The 25,905-nt window shown below is 46.7% G+C and overlaps 1 protein-coding gene across 1 annotated transcript; it reads left to right on the top strand.

Moving 5' to 3' along the window:
* Positions 1–38: 38 nt before the first annotated feature.
* On the top strand, positions 39–21,326 carry COTL1 (coactosin like F-actin binding protein 1). The gene is made up of 4 exons (XM_051801818.1): positions 39–248; positions 576–658; positions 10,518–10,675; positions 19,988–21,326. The coding sequence occupies exons 1-4, from the start codon at positions 172–174 to the stop codon at positions 20,096–20,098; spliced, it is 429 nt and encodes a 142-aa protein (XP_051657778.1). The 5' UTR covers positions 39–171; the 3' UTR covers positions 20,099–21,326.
* Positions 21,327–25,905: the final 4,579 nt, after the last annotated feature.

The following is a 25,905-nucleotide window of genomic DNA, read 5'->3' on the forward strand; positions in this document are numbered from 1 at the left end:
GGCGGCGGCGGAGGCGGGACGGCCTCGGGAGCGGGGCTCGGCTCGGCTGGGCTCGGCTCGGCTCGGCGCGGCTCTGCTCGGCTCGGCTCTGCGAGGTGCGGCTGCAGCGGCGGCGGCGGTCCCCCAACTCCGCGGCCGCTCCGCGCTCCCCCTCCCTTCCCCTTCGCCTCCATGGCCACCAAAATCGACAAGGAGGCGTGCAGGGAGGCGTACAACCTCGTCAGGGACGATGCCACCGAGGTGAACTGGTAGGTGGCCCCCCCCCCGGCGTCCCCCCGGACAGGCACCGGTGCTCTGCGATTCCTCGTCTTCCCTTCCCGCTCCCCAAAGGGTGACTTTTACAGACCTTTCCCCCTTCTCCTCTCCCCCTCTTCCTAAAGGATGGAGTTTTTTTACAGTATATTCTTCCCCATCTCCTCGTTTCCCTTCCTGAAGGCTGTTAAATGTATTATTCGCCTTCCCTTCCCCCATTCCGAAGGGAGACTTTTAAACGTGCTATTCCCCTTCCCTTTCCCCTATCCCATAAAAGGTGACTTTTAACTGTATTATTCCCCTTCTCTTTTCCCTTCTCAAAGGGTGACGTTTAAGTACAACGGCTCTACAATCGTCCCTGGAGACCAAGGGGTAGACTATGAAACCTTTAAAAGGAAGTGCACAGGTAAGCTCCGTATCCATTGCTTTGGCCATGATTGTCCTTCGTGCTGCCTGGTGCGAGGGGGGAAAGGATGGGAGAAAACTCGGGCAAACTGGAATTAGTGCTTCTGCTTCCCCGTGCCTGCCCTGTCCTGTGCCATCGGGTTTCCCCACAGAGTGCAACTCCCTCGAGTCCATAGTCCAGCCGGTCCTTTGTCTCACCCTTAGACTTAAGGTCCTTTGGGCTTTTCTCCCCCCTCTTTGCACAATGTTTCAGTGCTTCTTGGTTATAAACAAGATAAAACACTCAATAAGGAACGGTCTCTGTGTTTGACACTGCAGTTTCAGAGCAAAACCGACTGGTTTTGTGGCTGCAAAGATGCTGTCATACAGATCGTTGGGAAGGAAATCCTTCCGAAATTCTTCTGAAATTCATAGAGCTAAAGTAACTGCAGGTAGAAGGCTTGCTCGGAGTTTTTGAGTTCATGAGACCTGAGAAGAGGGTGGGTATTGCAAAGATCGGCTCCAACAGCACAGCCCTGGAAACAATTGTAGATGTGGTTGCACAACCGCAACTGTTGCGGCTCCAGGTTTAAACGTGGCAGTTGATTGTTGAACTGTTGGTCGTAGAACATTAAAAGGAGGAGCAATGCCTGGGGAAAACAGAAGTAGATGAATATTTAATTTCATCTGATCGTGACGTTTCGCAAAAGCGGGTTTTGATTTTTATCTCAAATTTCCTCCTATCTTGGCTGCTATTTAACAATGACACCAAGTGATGTGAGATATGAAGTGCCTGTAACTAGTACTGAGCTATACTTAAGCCTTCCTCACTCACCCAGTTACTCTACAATCAAGTATTGTGGTTAACCTGTATTTTAGGATGATGTGATTGCGCAGTGAAGGAATTGTGTGTTGAGCAGTCTCTGCCTTTCTGGGGACACCATATTCGGTCCCATAGCCATGGAAACACCAGTGCCTGTGCATTGGTCTGAGTCCCAGGGCTTGGCTGTGCTTTATTGAGCTGAAGGAGAGAACTTCCAGGAACTTAACCGAGGGCGGGACTGGTCTGATCAGTCAATAAATATCATAGGAGAAAAGTACATTTGAGTCCTTGGAAAGCAGCCATGAATCAAGATAGTTTAGACTGCTCTGCTACGACTTTGGCAGTGGGTCTTACTGGGATTAACACAGCCACTCCATTCCAGATGTTCTGGAGAGCTTTGCAGGGAAAACTTTCAAAACTGAGAAAGACCTTGTTGTAGTTGATGTCAGAGGAGCTGATATCCTGCAGTGAAGAAACTCCTTCCCACTCAACTCTTCTTCATGGACAGCAGGAGGGAAAAAGCAATTACCTGACACATGGGGATGCCCAGGGCTCAGCACTTTGGAAGTTCATGCCAGTGGTTAGTAGTTTTCTTGGGAGGTCAATGACTTCAGTATCTGAGCCCCATGGTCTTTGTCTCCTCTTGTGGCCAACACAACTGAGCATCTCCAGACATCCGAGTCTTGCAGAGGAGAGAGGAGCCTTCCCCGTGTATTCTCTCTTCCTGCCTTTACAGAGTCCATGTCTTTCTTTTGTCTGAGTTGATTTTTAACATTTTGTCTGGATGGCACCCTCTCAAGAACTTCCTCTCCTTCCTTTTGTAGCAAAGAGAATCCATTTAGCGAGTGGCTGAGCAGGCAAGAGGGGCTTTGGCAGAGCACAGGCACCGTTTGGGCTGGGTGGGATGACAACTAATGGAGGCACATATTGCACTTGGGAGTTTGGCCAGTTCTGTGTTCTTGCCATGGCTGGCATGTGCCAAACCTGTATTTATAAACAGGGTATTCAAACAGACAGAGCTTAAGGAAATCTTGTTTTACACCAGCAAAGTGCCAAACTGGCCCCAGTACTGAGGCATTTTTACAGAAAAATAAAGGAAGTTTTGTATATTTTATAAATAAGCACGGTAAGGGAAGCGGCGCTGTGGGGTAGGCTGTGCCCTATTGTTAGCCTTTAATGGGGAGCTAAATCCCTTATAGCTGCTCCACTGCTCCCTTTCCCTGTTCCTTCTTGCCCTCTCCCTTAGCACGCAGCTGGAGGGCTGTTCCTTGGCAGACCAGGGCCAAGAGATTGTCCTCAGACCTAACTCACAGCACAGTTGTTGGAGGCTTAAGGAGTGAGGCAAATTCAGGCACCTGGTCCTTGCCTGAGAGCTGGAAAGGATCTTCCTCCACCCACGAATTATGGTGCAGCAGTTGGGGAAGGAGGAAATGGAAGTTTTGGAGCCTCCATCTGTGCAGCAAACCTTCACCTGGCCTGCTAGACAGAGTCAGAAATCAAGCCTTGTGCCAGCAGCGAAGTTGCAGCTTTGCTTCCCATCTGGAAGAAAGGTGCCAAATGTTGCCATGAAGTAGAGCTGGTTGGAGTATTTCTAATGAAACAAAGTCAGTAGAGAAGAGTAGGAAGGGATGGGAAGAGCTGCTAAATATTATTCCTTCCTATCACTATGTCTCTTCCCTCCTGGTCTCTTGCATTTTGCTGGAGGGGAGAAGAGCTACTATTAAAGCAAACAGCTTCAGAAAATATGACTAAAAGATTAAAAAAACTGTTATCAGAATAAACTTTCCTGTTTTATGAAAACCACTGCCCTGAAAGCCACAAAGTGCTGCAGCTGCCTGTGGTAGAAGCTGAGCACAATTTGGTGGTTGAAGGTGGGAGCTGGAGCTGGGATTGAAAACCTCAGTGTGCAAAGAGTCACCATCAGAGCTTGCTCTGTTCTGCTTTCTGAACCAGCTACCTCAGTGTCGTTCTGAGCTGCAAACATCTGAGTCCCTGCTTTCTTTAATAACCATTCTCATTAAAAGCACCTTCGTACACATTGCTGCCCTCCAGGGCACTGAGTGATGGTGCAGATGGGTCAGTGTGTGCTAATTTGTGTGGCTCTGAGACCAAGAAGGGTTTTTGTACCACTCTGGGAAACATTTGCCTGTGGTGGATGTCCTGCCTTGTGCAGTGGCAGGGGTTAGGGAGGGCTGGAGGGGGCTGTTGGTGGCAGGGTTGTATTTTTGCTTTTCCTCCCCCTCATCCATAACCCTTTTCATGCCCAGCCCATTGCTGATTCTGCAAACCTCCTCGGGGAACGAGAGCGTTGAGGACAAAGGGAAAAGCAAGAGACTGAAATTGCTTCTTTTAAAGGAAGTAACAGTTCAAAGAGGCCATGTTAGGGACCAGCCCTGCACACCTCCAGCCCTGCACACCTCAGCCTCACTCTGTGGCTGCTGCTGGAGGAACACACAGAGAGGTGCTGAGCTTCTGGGGTGGTGAGGCCAGGAACTGCTACTGCACCCAGTGTTCCTGCTGTTGGTTTCATTGTTCCACTGCTCTACTCTCAGAAACGTGTTGCACATCAGACCTACACGTCACATATCCTGGGGTGGAGGCTTTTTGTTTCTGAACTCTTTACTAAGCTTTGTGTTCTAGCAGAGAAGTTTAACAAAGTGCATCATCAAACTATCATCCTTTTCCCATCCTCCTGTTTGGGGACAGCAGTAGCCCCTCTTACAGGAAGGAAACCTGGATAGAAAATCTACTTCAGTGCCCTTTTGTTCAGGGTCCCAGGGCGATGCTGAACCCTGGACTTTTGTGTGTCAGTCGCTGTCGTGCTGTTGCTGTCAAGGCCTGTGTCAGTCACTGCACACTGGCTGAGAGGAAGTAGACTCTGCTCTAGTGTCAGGCAGTGTCTCCTCTGTCCTCCAAAGACCACTCCCAGATGTGTGCACGCCTCTCCTCCAGTCTAGCCCAAAATAAAGTCAAGGAGGTTGGTCTAACCCACTGGCACATCCTGCTGTGAGCAGCAGGTGGCTGCTCGTGGCTCTTCATCTTGCAATCCTGAATAATGACCAACCTACGTGACTGTGTTTGTCTGATCCGAAGAGTCTGGAGATAAAAGTTGAGGACATTCATTGTGTCAGGGTTATTAAACACTCAGTGCAGACAACTCCTGTGTCTTGTGGCTAAGGACTGTTTCGGTTGGGCTTAACAGCACAGATTACCCCTGCATTAAACAAAGATTTAATTCAAGGCTTCTGAGCCATTTTACTTCCCAGTTACAGCTCTTGCCTCTGCAGATGGCGTGGGTCCAGACATAGCATTAATTTGGTGGTTAGTAGTACGTGCCATCAGTACACTTTGAAAAAAAACCAGAGCTGAGCTGGTGGATATGAAGCCAGAAACACAGATAAGAGTTGAAGGTTACTGTACAGAAGGATGTGAAGGTTTTGTGTTGCTCTTCTTAATTTCAAAGTCTTATAACCCGGCTGGTGATGCTGTTGCTGAGAAGAGTAGAATGACTTAACAACTGAAATGACATCCTGTGAAACTTGTGTGTGTGTCAGTAGTACCTGAATGCCCTGGACAGTTGTCTCAGGGCCTGTATTAGGAAGCAGCAGAGCATCGTCTCTGCCTGTGGTTTACTTTCATTTTTTTTGAATGTGTGTTCTACCATTAAGCAACAGAAAGGTTGGAAGACTGTATTTCCTCCCCCCCCCATTCCATGCCATATGTGAACAGCTGTTTTCAATGCATCTCTGACAAAAGAAATAATGAGCCTTTTATTTGGAAAGCCCCAGTCCAGATAAATAATTGCAATGACAGCATGAAATGGGATAGTTATTCATGTGTCTGAAAAGATCAGGCCAAAACCACACTGTGCATTCAGCAGGAGGAAGAATTGAAAATCTTTGGTCTGAAATAAATACCCTATAAAATCATTTGGGGTTGACATAAAATATTAGGAAATAGAGTCAGCTCCTAATACAGTTCTTTTAGGCTTAGATCAATTGTCCCATAAAGCTTGACCTGCATATAAAAATTTAGGAGCTAAGAGTTGAGAGATCACCAAAGTTCTGTTGGCACCTGAGGTTGTAGGAAAGATTTGTAAAAACACACGAGGACATATAATGAGATAGGTGCTTATCTGCATTTGGCTGCATCTTAAGTTGCTAAAATGGGCCTTGTAAATCAGTCTCCTACTGCTTTTAATTTTCCTCTTAAATGTTCATCTCTCCTGCTTTCCCTTAAAGGCTATTTAAAGGAAGACCTGGGGCCATGGGTGGCTTATGGGAATTTCATGCTGTGGCTGCAGCCTTCCCCTGCCCCTGTGCCCTCCCTGCTCTTGGCAGGGTCACAGTGATCTCCTGGCTGCCAGCTGGAGCCATGGCTGAGACTGTCCCTTGCTTATGGACAGGAGGTGGTTTTAGGGAATATTCTTATTGATCTCTGTGGGAGTAACTCCTCAGGTCGAGTTCTGCACTGACACAGTAACTCTCTGCCTTCAGTTTTGTGATGCTTAATTAAAATGGCATTGCTTTACCATCCTGCTGGGATGGGAGCAGGTAAAGAAGAGGGTTGTACCTTATACCTGCTCCTTGTTTTGGGGCCTGCCTGGCCCTTAATTCTGGCCAAGAAACCAAATCATTCCTTCCTTAAGGGAAGGAGAACAAAGATGTGCTGGATCCCCTGTTTGGTCTCACTCTGCTCTCCCAGGTCAGGACAGAGAGACAACAGGGCCACTGTCACTGGGGTAGCACCAACTCATTGTGATGAAATGCTGCTGGTGGCTTCACTGGACCAGAGAAAGCCAGAGAAGTCAGTGTGGGGTCATCCCCCCCCTTCATTTGTGTTCCTGTACTGACGTCAGCCACCCTGAGTTCCATGGAGAAGGTTTGGTGCCACAGCCACAGCAAGCCCTGTGGTCATGGTCCTGGGGTCAAACACGTCAGATGACTTAATGAACATGTCATCATGGAGCAAGGCAGCACTGCAGGAGATATATGGGCTTCAGCACAGGGTTTAAGAGGGGAAAAAAACAGTGTAGTAAGAAGTAGGGAAGTTTTCTGTCTGCATTTCTAGCCATGGGGCTACAGGGGTGACTGATGAGGTAGAAAATTGACTAATTAATCTAAAATTAATCCAGTTGAAACAAACAAAATAAATCCTCATGAAACCTGCCACGTGCTCTCAGTAATTCATTGTTGGACAGAACACAAAAGCAGATCACTCCATCACCTGCCTTGCTGTATTTGACCTTGAGCCAGCAGGCAGGTGAAGCTGGGAGCAGTGGTTTTGTCCTGGCACGTCTCAGACCATCCAGAGCCCTAAGATAAGACCACGACAATTTGACAGTGTATTTCTTTCCTGCAGCTATTGTCTTTTACTGATGAGTCAGTGCATTTTAATCTAATGGGGAATTTTTCAGTACAGCTAAACCAAAGGGCTCGAGTGGATGGAAAAAATCACACCATCAAGGAAACCTCTGCAGCTTGGCATCAAGCTTTCTTGACAGCCAAGGGCATCTTAATCAGAATATTTGGAAAATTCTGCCTAGTGATGAATAAGGAGTTCGGAGAGTAGTATCAACTGATGCTCATTAAGACATTCATTTTGCTCCTCACTGTTTGTAGAGCCCTGTTGCTGTCCAGCCATAGTGAAGGGAGTAGTGGTATTAATGGAACTGACACTGTTCATTTCTGCTGTTTGTAACTTGTGAGATTTTCTCAAATAAAGCTGCTATTTCCGTTCTACCCAGATCTGTTTTTTGCTTCTCTCTGCCCTGAAATTCATGGCTCAGTGACTAGGAAGGGGGTTGCACAGCTCTAGGCAGGATTTCCTCTTTCAGAGGAAATCTACACTGTCTCTCTATGATTTGTTATGCTCTCCCTCACAGCCAACAAATTCCTAAAACCCCTGTAAGTGGTTTTGTGTGAGAAAGGGGGTGGTGCATGTTTATACCTTGAGATTTCTCAGGGAATTGGCACTGGTGGCATTGATGGCTTCCAGCGTGGTGAGGTGATCTGGCAGGGTGGAACTGATTAACTGTGAAAGAGGAAACCTGGGAGTATGAAAGAACTTGCATTTTGATCCCCTTATCACTCTGAACATGCTTCAGACTAATTGTGAAACTCAACCACTTCTGCTCAGGGATTTTGACCTGCAGTTGGAGAGGCTTATACCCAGGCTGAGCTAGTGCTAAAAACCTCTACATCCATCCCTGATGCCCTTTTAGGAACAGACATGCTAATTGCTGAGGGCTCCAATTCACATTCCCTCTCAGCTTCATCTGAAAGGCTCCTCAGCTGCCACAATTCACACACTGGCACATCAAGTTAAAGCATCGCATTTTGGGGGTTTGTACTAAATACACTGGACTGAAAGTTGTGGCAGCTGTAGATGCTGCTCTGGTGGGGATACAACCCCCACGGGGACACAGGAGGAGGCAGCACCCAGCTGAGGTGGAACCCTTCAAGCCCCTGCAAGGGAACCAGCCCAGGGTAAATTCACCGCGATGGTGACTCAGAGCCCCACGTCCAACCCCAGGTGCTCACTAAACTTACTGGGACTGAACATGGTGAGGTAAGAGTTGCTCATACTCAATGAGGAGCAGGTTATCTAATGGATAAAAGCTGGAATTGCTGGGCTTGGCTCCCTTTGGTGTCACAGATCAAGCTGCTTTCAGGCAGGATGGGAAGGCACTGAAACTCTTCTGCTGAGAAGCAAATCCTGCTGCTGCCAGTGAGCTGTGGGTTCATGTCCAGCTGAAGTTATGCTGATAAATTCACAGAATCATAGAATCACAGAATTGTTGGGGTTGGAAGGGGCCTTAAAGATTGTCCAGTTCCAGCCCCCCTGCCATAGGTAGGAAACCTTCCACTAGACCAGGTTGCTCCAAGCCCTGTCCAGCCTGACCTTGAATGCTTCCAGGGATGGGGCATCCCTGGAACTTCCTTTCTGTGCTGCTATGAAAAAGCACTGCTTTTTCACATTCACTATGTTTTTCCATTATCTTTGTTATAAAGAGGCATAGTCCAGTCTTCAGGCTCTGTAACAGCCTTTGGTGGAAGGGGCAGGGATGAAAACTCTACAGACTCAAGGTGGAAAGTGAGGGGTCCATGGTTAGGGCTGTGACACATCACAGTGTAGTAGAGGCCAGGACTTGATGACATTAAAGTGCCTTCCAGCCCTGTGTTCCCATAGGAGCCACAGAACAGTTCTGAGCAGAGTGTGGCCTCCTTTACTGTCAGCCCCGGAAAGCAAGGCTTTCTCATGGAGCTGTTAATTGTAACGTTAGGGGATTTACTGTCTCACTTCACCTTGGGTATTTCCTGGCTGTCGGTTCATTTATGGTTCTAATCAATCTTGGGAAGAGGATTTGCTGTCAGAAACAGGAGTCTCTACGTGCCTTTCTTGTACTCACCAGTAACAGGGTAACTGAGAGAGAAGTTTGTTTGCCTGCACTGTCAATACACATCTCTTTCTCTCCTTCCAAAGATCCATCCGGATTTTTCCTTTGAATAAGATCTTTCTTTCTCTTTGTTTCAATTTTGAAATCTTCAGAGAAGCTCGTTTTAAACACTGTACTGGCTCACACATACCCCTCCACCCATTTTCCAGTTTTCCTAATATTCCTCTGTTGGTGGCAAAAAAAAGATACAGAGAGAAGAAAATAGAGAGAGAATAGGTGGATTTTTTCAGACTTATAAAAGTGTTCTCTTTTATCAGGGGGAATTTCTCTTTACTCAGACCTTGGCAAATCAAAGTGTTAAAGAAGCTCTGAAATATGTCAGCTTGCAGAAAATATCACTCCTTTTTTTTTTTTTTTTTTGCATTGGTCTCTAGCAGCTTATTTTCTGAGGATGAGCTATTAAGAGCTGCTTCTCCCCTATTCCCAAAGCTCCTGGGGCTGTCCTGAGCATTCATGGAGCGTGCTGGGATCAGGGATGGGATGTTGGCAGTCATTGTTACACCTGGAGCCTGATTTTCACCTGGCAAATAGTCAAGACAGCAACTCACTATAAAGCACTTTGAACTGGTCACAACAAGTGCAACCAGGATTGACGTGATTCTCAAACAGCACATTTGTTCTTCTGTTCTGAGTCATCTCATTTAAAAGGCCTTGAGTGACCTCTAGCAGATGAAGAAGCCATGATTAGGTGTATTCCATGATTGCACAACTGCCCATCTGCTCAGCTTTCTGCCCAATCCTGGTGGAAGGCTCCAAATCCCACATGGCTCCAAGGCTGGCCCTGTGATCAGGAAAGTGCCCAACTGCCCCTGTTGATGGGTCACCCTGCAATGGAGGAAGGAACTCCTCGAGATGAGAGTTTACAAAGTTTTCACACATATGGCCAGGCTAAATAACTCCAGTCTGCCATGACACAGCATAAACCAGCCATGAAACAAAGACCAGGACAGCTCTAAAATCCAATACTTTTCTCTCCAGGCCTTCAGAAGGAGTAGAAAAACACATCTGGGAAAGTAATTGCAGAATTTTTCTTTTGCTCCTTCTTCTTCCCTCCTTCTTTTAAAACTTATACTACAAGTGAGCCAGAAATGTTGCTGAAGGGAAGGAGGGGAAAGGATCAGATTTGCACAATGGGCAGTTTCTGGGTAATGTTATAAAATGTGACCCTATTCCTGCTGTCCTGTAAGAAACAGACACTGGGAAATGACTTTCTTCCCTTCTTGACCAGTGACCTGCAGATAAATGATGTGACTGAATGTGGAACTGGGGTTAGCTCTGTGTTCTTGACCTGCCTGCTGACTGTATTTTAGCCATTTCCAGACTCACTGGCAGCAAAATAATGTGAGATGAGGTGCCTAGCACAGGCGGTTTCCTCCCAGTAACTCAGAGCAGCCCAGGAAGAGGCAGACCTAACTCAGGCAAAGCACACTTTGGAGGCAAAGGCTGTATGAGCAGAGCCTCCTGTTAACCCCAAATGCTGGCAGTGTAACATGGGATCAGTGCCTTGCCTTGGTCTTTGAGAGCAATAGTCTCACCCTGGAAAGTGGCAAGGCAGGGGAGTCTCTGGGTTTAACCATTTTATCCCTTTTGTCTCTGCAGATGATGTCCGATTGTTTGGCTTTGTCCGATTCACCACCGGCGATGCCATGAGCAAGAGAGTCAAGTTTGCCCTCATCACCTGGATTGGAGAGGATGTCAGTGGCCTGCAGAGAGCCAAAACTGGGACTGACAAGACTCTGGTCAAAGAAGTAGTACAGGTAACTTCATCCTTCTGCTCCCACCCGCCCGCTCTCGTCGCTGCCAGCTGTACAAACACCAGCAGGAGGGGAGAGAGGAGGAAGGACTGGATCATCCTTCAACTTAGTAGTTAATCCTTTAAAAAGAAGACAGTTTCCTATTGCCTGTCTTCCTACTAGGAAGGCTTAACATCTGCCCTTTGAGCACTCAGGCATAAAGAAGCACCTTTGAGCTTAAGGCACTCTTAACCATTTCATGAGGAGGGAATATGTGCACTCCCCTCCTCGTCACCACTAAGATGTTTCCCATCTCCTTCTTTGATATGGAAATAATATAATATTGAATGACAGAGAGCAATATTAAGTTAAGAAGGTAAAATTAAACAGAAAAACCCACACCCTTGTTTAAACTTCCCTGGAGGCCTTTTGTCTCTGCACAGTGAACTCATGGACCTAATCAACCAAAGTCTGAAGTCCCTATCAGTGCCAATTAACTAATGGCTCTTTAATAGCTAACTAGGTTTGAATAGTCTTCTGTTTGGCTTTGGGTGTAGCAGGGAAAAGAGAAATGTGCTTGGTCCAAGTGAGTGAGAACAAGCAACAGCCAGGGGAGAAGTGAGTTGTGGAAAAGGCTGCACAGAACCATTGCTGAAACACTGACTGTAATGGAGGAGATGCTCATGTTTAACAAGTTTCCTCTGAAGAAGTATTCAAAGCAAGATTAGCTCTTTGAACTAAACATAGAGCCAGTTCACCAGTGCCCGAGAAATGATCTTGCTTATGCACTTGGAGAATGGGCTGATGATTAAATTAATCTCCCCCAATAACTGAGCTCTTGCCTATGTAAAGAAGTCTCCCAACAGAACACTGAAGGGTGAGAAAGAAGTCTCCCTCCAATTTTGGTGGTTTATGTGATACAGAACATTATATTTAGATGAGAAGCATGAAGAATGTAATACATTCCTATCCTTTCAGAAGATAAGCACTGGTGATAAATGTTTCAGAATGACAATGACAAAGAGGGGTCCAATCCGAAAAGAAACTTCCAGAATGACACCTGAGAGATAGGAAAGCAAGTCTCTGTTCATGGGAAGCAGCTGAAACAGTGTAATTGTAGCTGAAGATTAAATTATAGAGTACTAATGAATGACTCTTATATGAGTCACTAAGCCCAAGATTTTTTCTAAATCTGTTTAGACAATGTATTCCTGTTGAGTTGAATTGCATTCCTGAGCTCTGTGCTAAGATCTATCCCTCAGGTCTGTTACATATAATTTGCAATTTCACTTGTTTCATCTTTGATTAGTAGTCTGTACGAGTTAATAATCTGGTGGAACATTAACCACTCTTGGCTGTTACTTAAAAGCTTTCATATTCCAATTAGTCTGTACTAAAAGATACAAACCCAATACAACTGGTGCTTAATACACTTTTACTGAGCAACCTTGTCCATAACCCACTGCAAAGCACTTCTGAATGTCATGGCCATGGTGATCTCCTGGCCAGAAGAAATTATCTTGACAATTGTTTTGCATAGTTCTACATATGCAACTGAATCCCTCTGAGTAGACTGGGATAAAAGCAGAACTGTTTTCTTCTTTTTATGCACATGACCTTGCAGATTGTCAAAATAAAAAAGGACAAAAAAGTCCACCTGAAATTTAGTGGAGGGATTTTATCCCTGAGCTATTTCATGCTTACTAATTCTCTTGACCTTCAGGTACCTTCTCAGTATTCTGATTTTTACAGGGGTTATTTTATGGTATGAGTTATTCATAGAAAAATGCAGTTGGTTTTTTGCTGTAATGATAAAGTACAAATCTGAGTCAGTGTTGGTTCATCATTTGGAATAAGTAGTGCCCTAAAGTGGGAATATTTTCTTAACAAACCCTGAAGGGAATGTGGGCTGTTGCTGCAGTCTGACTCTCTGCAGGCCCCCTGTGTGCCATGGCTCTCCTTCCAAAGGAGGGTGGCACAAGGAGGCTTTTTGTACAGCCTTGGTTTTGTGATCTACAGAAGGGATAGGCTGGGACTCTAGAACAATTTTTGGAAGCCCTCAGTGAAACCTGAAGGGCTCTCACTATCTTGTGATATTTGCCAAAGCAACTGTGGGTCTTTATTTAAGACTGAGGCTGCAGTTGAGGGGATTCCTGCTTTGTATCCTCTGCTGTGCTGTGGGTGCGTTGCTGAGCTCTGGCTGAGCTCTGCTCAGAGCTGAACAAACACCAATAAATGTTGTTCTTTACCAAGACACTCAAAGTGAAAGACAGTCAGTGCAAGCACTGCCTGCGAGCACAACCCACCCCAACCCACGGCGGTGCCTCTGCGGGATAAAGAGTGTTCCCACATGGGGACTGTTAACAGCCTCCTGGAAGCACCTGCCACATGGAAAACACAAGGGATATTAAGTGGTGAAGAGTAGATTATGGGCTTCTGAACAAAAGGATGAACTATCACAAAGCAGGGAGAGGAGCTGGCCTGCCCTCGCTTTTGTGTTCCTCCCTTGGAAGGGGGAGCAGGTGCTGGGAAATCTCTAGGGAGGTGGCTGGGGAAGCAGTGCTGATAGCAAGTGCAGGAGGTTGCCAGAAAATCTCTCAGGAAGAAAGGACAATTGATTTTTAGCTGTAATAACTGTAAAATTACAGGGATGTATCTCATCTGGTGCAAATAGCCATAGTTCTGATCTGTACTAGCTGAGAGTCAGCTCTTTTGGCTTATTAGGACCTATCCTTATTCCCTCTTTAATGTTATTGGAAAATGGGGTTTGCATTTATTGTATTTCTTTTGGACTGTAGAAAAATGCATTTAAGGAACATTCCGTAGCTTTTTTTTTTCTTTTCCACTGATATTTATTTTCCATCCTTTCTTCTTTAACTCAGCTGGAAATCTTGGATCAAGCCTGCAATCTGGTCCAAGTAGTTCAGCTGAGAGCAGGTTAGAAGTAAGGCCAGGATGGGGAACGAGTATTTATCTGTATCTTCTTAAGAGTCTAGCTAAGAATTAATGTGTGGTGACTGCTGCTTAAATGGAGACATGGAGTAGGGTGATGCAGTATTCCGTCTTTTATCTACTGAGCTTCCGTCCAGGCCAAGGACAAACCCAGGGGTGACAGAAGTTGCACACAACATCCTGTGCTTTTCAGACTGTTGCTTAAGATGTTTGGGAGTTAATTTCTGAGGTACAGGCTAACCCTACATCTAGAATGATCTAAACAGCTGAGAGCCTCATGCAACAGTAAGTCAGGATGACTTCAGCTCCAAGGCTGCATCTATTTGTCATCATCAACAGCAGTGTGTCTCACCTTGTGCAGATGTGCATGGACAGCCACAGCATTTGTGTCCTCTGCACAGCTGCAGTTTGGTCACTGTGACACCAAGGTTGTACCAGCTGCCAGGAGAGACCCCCTCAGTGGAAGGGCCTTGGGCATATATTCTACTTGGCTAAAAAGATCATCCATGGTCTTGAATTCATGTTTTGTGTCCCTAACAGTAAGAATGGTTCTGTCTTTATGTGCACAAGCTGTGGCTCATTCAGCCTTTGCACAAATCCATCCAGGAGACTCTCTGTGCTCTGAGGGCTGTTGTTTTGACCTCTTTTATCCCAGAGGCCCAGGTGGAACAGGTCAGTCAGCTCAAACCCAGAAATCAAGGCTATTGTGAGCTGTTTGATGTGGCTGAGAATGGCAGCCAGCACGAGGTTCAGCTCAGCCATAAAAATTCCTGCAAGGTGGAACCTGACAGTGGTGGGGTTTAAATACAGGAGCATCAAACCTTCCAGTGAAGGGCCCTGTTTATTCTGAGGAGAGGCAGAGGGATGATGTTCTTTGAGCAAGGACAAGCCCAGGCACAGGGATTGTGGGGCTGGGAGTGGCACCTGGTGCTGAAGTGGGATGGTTTGGATGTAAATGTTCAAGAACTGAAAACAGGACTTGGTTTCCCTCTGAGTGAACTTCCTCTCCATGAACTTGTTGCCCTTCATGACTGCATTTCCTACCAGGACATTTTAACCCTTCTTTAGGCAGCACTGAGGTCTTTCTCCTGACAGGACTGAATTCCTGTCCTGCAGGGCTGTCTCAGCAAAGGAACTGCCCAACCTTTACCAGTTTCGTCTTATTTTCCATGGATTTTGACTCTTCTCTGTTTTCATCAGCATTCCTTCCCCCACAAAGTCATATGCTCTATTATTTGCTTAAATATTCAGGGTAAAACAGCTCTGTTTCTGTGAGCAAATACTCGTGGCATTTCATTCATTATTATTTTTGGTGAGGAATTTGCCTGGTTTTCATGATGTCAACAAGTCTTCTGAGTTCCTGCTTTAGAGCTCATGGCCAGATCTTTCCTTGCCCACCTTTCCCTTGTCCTCTGGCTTCCTCACTGCACTGATGCTGGAGCCTCATGAGGGTGGACACACTTTTGGTGTCACTGTCCCTGGTCTTGGGGCGGATACAACACATAGAACTCCACATGTGTGCTTTAGGTTCCTCATGCCAGTACAGAGGTCTAAACAGAAGGTGGTTTAATAGCTTTGTTAGAGGCAGTCAGGAAATCAAACTCACAGGATAACAGCCACATCATGGTGGGTTTGAGAGTCTTTCTCACGAGGGTGAGTGAGATCCTGCTGGGAAAGCAAATGAAATTCTCCTTTTTGACTGTTTTTCCTGTTCTGGTTTACTGTAATGACCATACCAAATGGGTATGGATTAACAAGAACTACTAGTCTGAGTGTAGAGAAGGTGGTAACTTTTAAAGTAACTTTTTCAGGCCAGAATCAGCAGCTGCTCATCACCCCACATCTGACACACAGCCCTGTGACTTTTCCAGTGGGATGCAGCACAGACAGGGAGAATTTGCAGATCAGCTGAAATGTAGTTTCCCATTGCTGAGAGATGTGTTTGCCAGAAGTTTGGGCTGGCTTCTCCCAGTGGCTGGAACTGGTCCATGTGAAAATTGGCAGGGAGTAAATGTGAAGAGAGGGTTTTTAGTGGTAGCTTGGAGCCTGAGGGCTGAGTGCAGGACCAGCTCTGGTGCAGCCTGAGCAGTGTGGGGCAGTGGTACTGTACTGCTGCAGGTGCTTGGCACTTCACAGCACTTCTGGTACTCAGAGAAGCCCTGCCAGGACTTATCTCTGCTGCAGCCACAGGACATGTCCTTTCTTCCCCATGACCCCAGGTCTGGGATCACACCAGACTGGAAAAGAAACATGGGACATGCACTGAAAATAAGATGACCAGTGGATGGGACTCGTGACATTAAGCACAGTAGAACTGAGGATTCTGAATATCAAGCTACAAGCCCCAATGTAAATAATAATGTCAAGAAGCTTCTCTGGCACTACCTGGCACCATCCCCAGCTGCTGAGAACCCAAGTGTCTGTAGATGATACAAGGATTTTCCTTTTGGCTTCAGGCCTACCCATGCTGGGATTTATAAGAGCCTCTGCAGACCAATATCTGCACCACACAGATTTTCCCTTGGGCACTTTAGGGAAATTTTATGGCCCATATGCTAAACATTCAGAGCTTGGAATAGGAATAAAATCTACTCCACCTTTTTTTTTCCCCCTTAGATTTGGCTGGAAGGGAAGGACTGAGCTTGCTGCACAAATTTCATGCTTCCCAGGGAGAGATTTAGGTTCACTTTTTGCAATCCAGCCTTGCATGGTTTGAGCCCTTTCAGTCTATAGTGTCTTGTGGAGGTTGATCCAGGGGACTGGATTGCAAAATTGTGACCCTCTGCTATTCAGGCACAAAATGAAGCACATGCCCAGGTGTATTGAAGAACCATGAGCAAACCTTCCTCTGTTCAATGATTTGAGAGGCACAGCAGAGAGACTGTGGTCACTGTTGTGTTGTGAGAGTGATAAAGATAAATGGCATCATTGTTTTTGTTATCTGTAGGCTGCTGGTGACTGGGGTGAATACAAAGGCAAGAATTCACTGTCAGAGCTTGCTGTGGTTGTAAAAAGCTTGGGGATGGGGGGAGGAGAAGAGAAAAGGAAGTGGAGGATGTAAAATGAAGACACATGTCAGCAAATCAAGGGCCCAAGCATCAGAGTGATGCACTGTGCCTTAGGCAGCTGTAACCCCTCTGGTTCTCCTGAAAGGCATTAGATACTGGTATGATGAGAGAAGAGGGAGCAGGGACTTTCCCCAGCCCAGTCTCTTAAAGGCAGAAAGAATATCTGGTGGCAGGCCAGCAATCTGGCTGAAGTGGGATCCTGTTGGCATTGCTTTGAGCCACTGGGAGCTGGGATTTCTCCCTGTGCCTTGCAGGAGCTGGTGTGCTGTGATCAGTTATTTATAATTGCAGATGACAGTCAAATACTAAATACAGCCCATTGCCTTGCCTAGCCAACATCAGACCCAATTAAATCAGTTGGGAGTAGCTTTACATTCTGGCAGCTTCAGTGGGGACAAAAAAGAGTGAACTCAGGATAAGATGGCCCTTGGCTGAAAAGTGCTGCTGTTGGTCACGGGTGCCCAATCTCTGGACCTGAGAGCTGCAGTCCCTGCTCTCCCCCTGCCCTGATGACACAGGAGGTAGGCCCAGCTGTCTCTAAAGTATTCACATGCCTCCCTTCACCTCAGGATTTGCACCCTGAGCAGAAGCTCAACCCCAGAGAGCTCAGACAGTAAATTCAGAGTGATGAGGGAGGCTGTGGCTGGAGAAGGGTCAAGCAGGATATTGAAATCAGAAGTTCCAGGCAGCAAACTCTCCAGAGCACTTTCTCCCCTGGGGGTCAGGCTTGGGGAGACACCGTGGTGGGTAAGAGCTGGTGCAAAGAACCAAGGAGGACCCTAACAGAATGGAATAAAGCTAAGAGTTATTAATAGCAATGACCCAGATTGCGCTCTGAGGGTACAAATCTGGCACAAGAGGTGGCCCAGTCAGCTAAGAGGATATTTAAGAGTGGCTAGGAGCAGAACCCATCTGGCCACTGCTAGGGGGAAATTGCTCAATCCTTGCAAGGTGTCTTGGTGGTACTGATGAGAAATTGTGGCTCATGCCCACAGATCATCTCCCAGGAATCATCTGGATAAGTGTCTAGTTGAGAAGACATCTGAGTAATTGTAATTACTTCGTGGCACACATAATTTAGTTCTCCTCTGTTCAGGCATGAGCACACTTGCAGTTTGTACTTCAGAATCAGCTGGATTCTGCAGAGTGGGCATTGAAGTAAACCTTCCCCTCTTCTATAAATACACACACTTTTCATGGAATCCCTCTTGGAAATGATTTTATGGGCCTGCCTCAGTTCTCACTAAAGTCAGGGCAAAGACTTGCACTGAACACAGGCAGTCCTGGATAATCTTCCCAAGGTGAGGGAAATTTGTTAAACCTGGTAGCACATAGAAAAGGAATTGAAAAGGTTCAGCTCCAAACTCATGTAGATAGCACACCTCAGTGAGCATCAAGTCACTGAAAAAATCTTTGGTTTGGTCTTAGCAAGAGCTGAGCTTTGCAGAGATCTCACCCAGGAGAGTTTGGAAGTAGGACACTTGTGAGCATGACCAAACCTGATGGTTTGGGCAGTTCGCCTCTCTATTTCCCATCTCAAAAAAAAAAAAAAAAGGGATTTTTTCTTTTCTCTAAAAAGCAATGTCTTTCCCATTTTCCCTGAACTCTGCCAAGACGTGGAGGAGTGCCTGTAATGTTTGCCTGCCCCCAGAGCACAAAAGCCGACCACTGAGGCGCAGAGCAAATGGCTCTGTGAAGGGGTTGTTATTTCTGGGGACTGTGTGTGGCTGCTGATCAGCCAAGCAGAGCAGACAAGGCTCCCGCGGCTGCTCTGAGCTTCCTCCCCCCAGCAGCTCTCCGGGAGCGAGGATTTCCTACAGTGTGAAACAGGATCAGCCGCAGCCCGGGAGACTGGCGTGGGGGAGGGAGCTGTTTTCCTCTCCCTTCCATTTCTTCCACCGCATGAAAGAGGTGCTGAGGCTCTTTCAAGCTGAATCCTCCTCCACCCCCTCCTTTACCCGGCTCTGATCCCAAACTGAGACCCTTGAGACGCTGCCAAATAAAGAACTCTCCCATGGTTTAGAGTCTGAAGCCAATTAGAACCCCCCTCCACGGCTGTGCCAGGGCTGTCCCAGTGCCAGGGAGACCCGGACAAGATGAGTGCTGCTCTCTGAGAGCATCGCCTCTTTCTCCCAGGCAGAGCCCACCACCCTTCTGGGCACCCACTGCCTAGGGAGCCAGGCATTGCAGCTTTCCTGAGGCATTGCAGCAGGGCTGTTGGGATTTTAATTCATATTTTTTGGTCGAGTGCAAGGGATGCTTGAGTTTGTCACGCTGTGTAAAACCCCTGTGGGTTGGGGGAAGGGAGGCTCATGCAATGTTCTCAGTTGTGGTTAGGAAGGGAAGGAAAATGCTAAAGCAAGAAGCAAATAGCATGTTTGCTGAAATGTCTGTGCACACACATGGATGCCAGCCTTGCTGTGAGGCAAGGGAACAAATCCCTGACTGAGGTGACACTGCCCTGACAAGCACCCTAAAGACACCATGGGATCCCATTCTACTCCCAGAAAGGTTTTCTCTGTTCACAACCTCCCACCCCCGAGCTGCCTGGGGCTTGCCTGGCTCCCAGGAGCTGCAGAGAGCTCTCAAGCAGCGAGATAACTGCCCTGCAGTGCACAAATGTATTCATAAAGCCTGTCCTCAAAGGTCACTTTGGATCATTAAACCACAGAGCATAGTGGAGCCCTTTAACAACAGCAGCAGCCTGTCTGGTACAATGTCTTGGGTCTGGCCACGATGTGTGTTGGACAGTTGAGAGGAGGAGGCAGTAAATCTATGGATTTACTTGCTCCTGGTACCATCAGTGTGTTGCTCAATCTTTAATTGAAGCATCCTCCCCTCAGTGGCAGAGTGTGACACCGTGGTGTACTCTATTCTGTGTAGCACTGTTCTTTTTTTAGGAGAAGGGGTCCTAAAAAGGGCACAGAGAGGATTAGTGACTTGCCCAAGATTATGCTGAGGGTCAGTGGTGGTTAGGAGGTCAACAATTTTGAGTGTTTTACTTCACATACTGCTTAGGAAACTCAACCTAACCTGGCCTGTGCATTTATCACGTGGAAGAGCTGTGGCACAGGGCAGGATTGAGTCTTGCAGTTGGTGACTGTAGAAGTAGACAGATAAAATTTTTCCAGGTTAAGTCTTGGGTTTTCCCTTCACTAGTCCTCTGTCTCATCCTCAGCTTTCTACTTATCATCCCCACCACAGGAGATCAGGCCATGCAGCTCACACAGCCCTGGAAGCTGCATAACCCATCTTCATTCAGCTCTTTAGACAATTATCCCCCTTTTTTAACAGGCTTTTTCTTTATCTCTTGCAGAACTTTGCCAAAGAATTTGTGATCAGTGACCACAAAGAGCTGGATGAGGATTACATCAAGAATGAGCTGAAGAAAGCAGGGGGGGCTAATTATGATGCACAGACTGAGTAAACACGTGAACCTCCTGGCACCATCACCTGGATCTCAAAAGGGAGGGGAAAGGCACAACAAACTAACACAACTGAGAGATGAGGCAACTGAAATCCCCAGCTTTCTGTGGCTGCACCTAAGAACTCCCTTTTTTCCATACAGTGGACTTTGATTTTTCATTTCGTCTCATTAAACATCCCTCTCTAGGCTTCTGTTTTTCTTTTTTCTGCACTTTTTTTTACTCATAACTCTGTCCATGTTCTTGCATCTGTGGAATTTAGGTTCTGCTTTGGTCCTATTCAGCCCTGTGTTTGTAGAGGCTTGCCACTGTGTCCTTCTTCATGTCTGCGGGTTTTAGTTGGGCTCAACCTGGTCTCTGAAGGAAGAAAGTTTTGGGGGAGTTCTGAACATCAATTATTTTAATTTTTTAAAAAATTTGTTCTGACTGATATTCTTGGGAATAATATTTTTTTGCTGTTCTAGGCTCAGATCAGCTTGAGTTGACTTCCCTCAAACTTGGATTAAATCATCTAAGCTTGAATGTCCAGCTGAGACATATAACAGCTTAAACAACAAAGTGAACAAACATAGAAATTCTTTGACTCCTAATAATGGGAATAAATTTGCCTTAAACATTGCTTGACAGTTGCTATGATATGTGCTGCATCTCTACCCCTCCCTCTTAAAATTAAGATCCACCATGATCCGAAAGTGAGGGTTTTGTTGCTTTTTTGGAGGTATCATGGCACAGTAAACTGAGGGGCTTAGAAATGTCTGGACACTTGGTCACTATTTTGTGTACGTTGGTCTCTGGGTTTGTATTTGACTTTCCTAACTCTGGGGCTCAGGAGGTGAAACTGGAATGCATAGATTTCCTTTTTAAATGATGTCTGCAAAAATAGCAGCAGCTGAATCCTTCTCTGCCCATGTCCCCCCTGGTTATTTTGCAGTTAAACACAACATCCTCAGTTATTTGGGGCCTTTGACAGTGTAACCATCCTGCAGCTGGGACCAAGGGATGGAGCAGGGCAGCTCTGTCCCAGCTGGGATGAAACATTCAACATCAGAGGCCCAGAGAGAACCTGGGCACAGTTTGGTACCAAACTGTTTGTTTGGGGGCTTCTTTGTATGGCTTTTTTTTTTTTTCCATCAAAGATTACTGTCCCCAGAATTATGTGTTGGGAGAAACTGTGGGGCTTGGGAGTCAGTGCTATAAACCCATTCCAGAAATAAATGTTTTTCAAGAACACTTCTCAGTGACTCTGTTGTTCTTTTACCTTCCCTGCAACAACAAGCCTATATTTAGGAGGTCTCTTAATCCCTGGTGTAAAGCTTTGAGCTCCTGCAATCTTAGGGGCTATTAGGAGAATTAAACACTGGCTTAAATGTAAAATGATCCTGGTGCCTGCAGCCCTTGTCTGCTCATCTCCCCTCCCAGAGGCACAGGTGGTGACCACAGCGCATCTGACACACTTTTGGTTCAGCAGCTCTACATCTAAATTTCCAGCGCCAAAACGCCAAGTGGGAATTGTAATTAGGTCAAAGAGAATTTCACACCCAGAGAAAATAAACGTAGAGAGGTCAGGAACAGATTTGGGAACAAGAACAACACTTTCAGACTGAGGTTCTGCAGCTTCCTGCACAGGGTTACGTGAGGCATTACAATTCTGGACTGAACTTAATCAAACTTGCCCTGAAAGAAGGGAAATGGTTATTTTTTACAGGACTGACAGTAGACAGAGGCATAACTAATGGGAAGGAGCCTTACAGAGAGCTTGTGATGCTCTGAAGCTTTGCCTTACTGGTTCAGTGGTCACAATAAACTTTTATTTGACAGTTTGTGGCACAGAGACAACAATCTCAGCCTGGTCTTGAAGCCTGGCAGCACCATTGCAAGGAATTCATTGGCACCAGCTGTGGTGGGGGCTCAAGAAAGAGCTCAGCAAAGGGGCAAAACAGCTCTCTCAGCCCTCAGAGGCATCTCAGCAAGACAAATGGAGCACTTGTGCTGCCTTTGGTGAGCTGGCTGCAGGGATGGAGGGAGCTAAGCCATCACCCTGGCCTCCCTGGTTGCTTTACCATCCTTAATGAGTTCTTACAACGTGGAAGATCCCATATTCCCTCTTTGAACTGCCTGTATTGGCACATGGGGTCCCATTTGGGTCACAGGAATATCAAGCTGCAGTCACTAGTACAGCAGTTGCATGAGGAAGAGAAGGAATTACTGATTTGTGGTAAGACATCAGGATAAATCCTTATGGGAAAAAGTAGCCTAATGAATGATAGCAATAAGAGAGAATCAGTGGGGTTGGTTTTTTTCCCAGCCTCAGTTTTATCTCCCCAGACAGGCTACCTAGTGATACCATCCTGCTGATGACATGAAGAACTTCCTGGGGAAAAATGGGGATGAGCTGTACAAGAGCATTGCTGCTGGTGTGTCTCTGGCCTCACTGGAGAGCAGTTGGGTCTTGGATACCCACTGGGGAGTTCTTGTTTGTACAGTCCTGTTCCTCTGACAACTCTGCAACAGCCAAGTTAATCAAGTCCGTGCTTGTCGAACCCTCAGTCAAATGAAAGATTATCTTCGTCACAAAGAATGTTCTGGAAACACACTCAGTCCCAACCCCAGCCCAAGCTGATGAATGCACATCCCAGGGGGCTGCCTAGGAGTGTTTGGGGCAATATGTGTTTCAAGAATTCAATGCTTCCCTCCCTCTGTACTCCTCATTCTGGAGATTACTGGAGGAGGAATCTGAATTAGTCATTAAACGGCTTTGTTTTTAAAATGTTGGTTATAGTTCAGCATTACTGAATGGTCTTAATTTCCTTCAGGAGAGGGATGTTATTGGTATTATGTCAAACCCTTATGTGTGTGATAGGAGCAGCTCAGCTAGTCCAGGGGTTCCACAAGCCTGGTGTAACTCCCAATCTGCTCTGCAGCTAAAACTCATCTCTGGGGTCTGCTCCCACTCGGCTGGAAAAGTATTTATCCCACAGTGTTTGCAGGCATTCTCCTCCTGTGTTAATAAGTGAGAATGCAAGAAAAAAATGGCAAAAATTGAGCGGAAGAAAGACTGGGACATGAAGAGTAAAAGCGCAAGACCAATTATTTGTGGTGCATTTGGGATCTCACACTTGGCATATCTCAACACCACAACACAAACTGGAAATGGTCTCTCTCAGAGGTATCAGGGACTCTGCTATGGACTGTATTTTGTACCAGGAGTGGTGGAAACAAAGAAGGAATTAAGAGTACCTATTTGTACTCTAACACTGCTAATCAGGAGTTCACAGTGTTTCAGGAAGATTGGAATCATAGAATCATTAGGGTTGGAAAAGAACTCCAAGATCATCAAGTCCAACCTTTGTCTGAACACTGCTTTGTTATCTAAACCATATCACTGAGTGCCACATCCAGTTTCTTGAACAGCCCCAGGGATGGTGAGTCCACCACTTCCCTGGGCAGCCCCTGTAATGCTTGACAACCCTTTCAGTGAGGAAATTCTTCCTCAAAATTGTATTTTTACTGCATTAGTATAAACCAGACTACACTGTTGTTCCTGGGGCACAATATTCTTGCTAAGGAAAGGGCCTTTCATCATAGAATTGGAGCAGAAACAGCAGCCCATGTGCTCCAGGGCCCCACAGCCCTGCTGGGGACTCAATGCATTCCTCGTCTTATCACAGCCACGCTGATAACACTCCATCCCGGGATTTGTGCTAATGACCATAGGAGACATGCACTTCCTTTGTCATTTTAAATGTATTTTTTATACAGTCAGGTGCCCTAAGTTGTGTCCATTTGGTGTTTTAAACCTGCTTTTGCCTCATCAGCCCTTTCCTCAGGCTCTGAAGACCTGCTGCTGCACAGAGGGCTGCGTTACAGGCGCCTGCCGTTCCCTCGTGTCGTGGCTCAGTGGCTGCTTCATATTTGGCGTTGCCAGAGGATTTTCTATCCCTTCCCATTACGAGTGCGTGGGGCAGAATCCACTTTTAGCAAGGACGGAGCAAAAGAGCCGGGAGAAATATCCTCCAAAACCTCCTTGATTAATAGAATCACGCAGCAGATGAGTTCATTTCAGGCGGCCCCGACTGGGGGGTTTTTAAGCAGCGCAGGCAGATGGTGGGAAGGGAGGGAGGGAATGGGTGACTCCCCGCAGACACATTTAGGAGTCCGGGGAGAGAAAGGCTCGGTACCCAGGGGCAAAATCGTGCTTTGAGCGTGGAGACAGCCAGGCTGCCGTGAGTCAGAGCAGCCTGCAACACGTGAGCAGCAAATTCTCCATCCCAGGAGTAAGCAGGGCTTTGGAGAATAGAAAATAGCTGAGCCAGGCAACGCCGGCGGCACGACCGGCCCCTGGAAACGCCGCGGGCTCTGCCCGGGTTTTTATAGCGGCTGGCCCGGGGAGAGTGTAATGCCAGAGTCTGTAATGCCAGATTACCCCTGGAGATAAATAGGCTCTGCTGTGAGCACCCCCGGGGTGATCTAATCCCTCCAGCCGGAGTTGTGGCAGTTATTTAGCAACAAGGCACCGGAGCAGAGGGATGCACAGAGGGGCGGAGGGGAGACACGAGATATTTTGTGTGTCAGGGTACTAGAGCAGCTCAGATCAGTGCTGCACACGCAGCACAAACACGGACATTGCTCGGGCTGTAAACTCAGCTCCGGGTCTGACGAGCTCGTTTTCTTTCCCTGTTCCCGGTGGATGCTCTTCTGCTCAGGGCTGGCACTGCATCTCCTGCAGCCTGGGGCAGCTCAGATGGGGCTGAGAGCAGGAACTGGGGGTCTCCCACAGGCTCCCCCAGACTGCAACCACACGCTTGTGGAACGCATCTATTATTAAGCTGTAAGTGAGATTTCCTACACTCACAAATCTCACACTTCTGGGACCTCTCTGGTCTATTATGGTGGCGACGTGTTAATGCAGCCCTAACCTGCCCAGGGAAGCTGTGGCTGCCCCATCACTGGAAGTGTCCAAGGTTGGGTTGGTTGGGGCTTGGAGCAACCTGGGCTAGTGGAAGGTGTCCCTGCCCATGGCAGAGGGTGGGACTGGATGAGCTTTAAGGTTCCTTCCAACCCAAACCAGCCTGTGATTCTGAGATCTCAGGCTTGGTTTTATGGCCCAGTGAGCCAAAACACCAGAGGTGGTTTAACTGCAGCCTGAAGGGCTCTGTTGCTTGGTGGGAAGAAGGGCAATAAATGACATGCACAGCCCACTCCAGCCTTAATCCCTGGAGTGGTACAGCCTTTCCTAGTGTGACTCACACCTATGCTGCCAATCCATCTGCCAAAAACATGAGACTTAAACTTTCACAGACATCTGTTTCTGGCCTGGAGTAGCTCACTTTGCTTTTCTTACAATGACTGGTTGATTTGTGTGAGTTTATCTGGGCTGGGAAGCCAAGAGAAACCTTCCAAGATATTTCATCTTTCTCCCTCTCTCCCCCATCCAAATGTCCAATAAAGTTTTTCATTAACCTTAAGACATCTTCAGAATGGGAGTGCATTTCCATGTAAATGCAGTTGAAGGGAACAAACAGCATCTGCTCTGCAAATATTAAATGCGGGCAGTGGATGAATAGACTTATCTCCTTTATCATGATTAGCCACATTTCTGCCTTGTAATTTTGGCCTATCACTCAACAGAAACTGTAATCAGGATGTAATACATCCTATTGGCAAATTACAACCATGCAGCTGTTGGAGGCAGCAGCTGAGCCCTTCAGCAATTTAAACCAGGTTTTATTACACCCAGGGCAAGGCTCCAATGAGTATATTAGTGACACGATTTAAAAATAATAAGAGTTGAATCTTGTCCCACCGAAGT

Source organism: Manacus candei, unplaced genomic scaffold (genome assembly GCF_025592945.1).
Source record: "Manacus candei isolate 608988 ecotype Guabito, Panama unplaced genomic scaffold, ASM2559294v1 h1tg000053l, whole genome shotgun sequence".
Lineage (NCBI taxonomy): Eukaryota > Metazoa > Chordata > Aves > Passeriformes > Pipridae > Manacus > Manacus candei.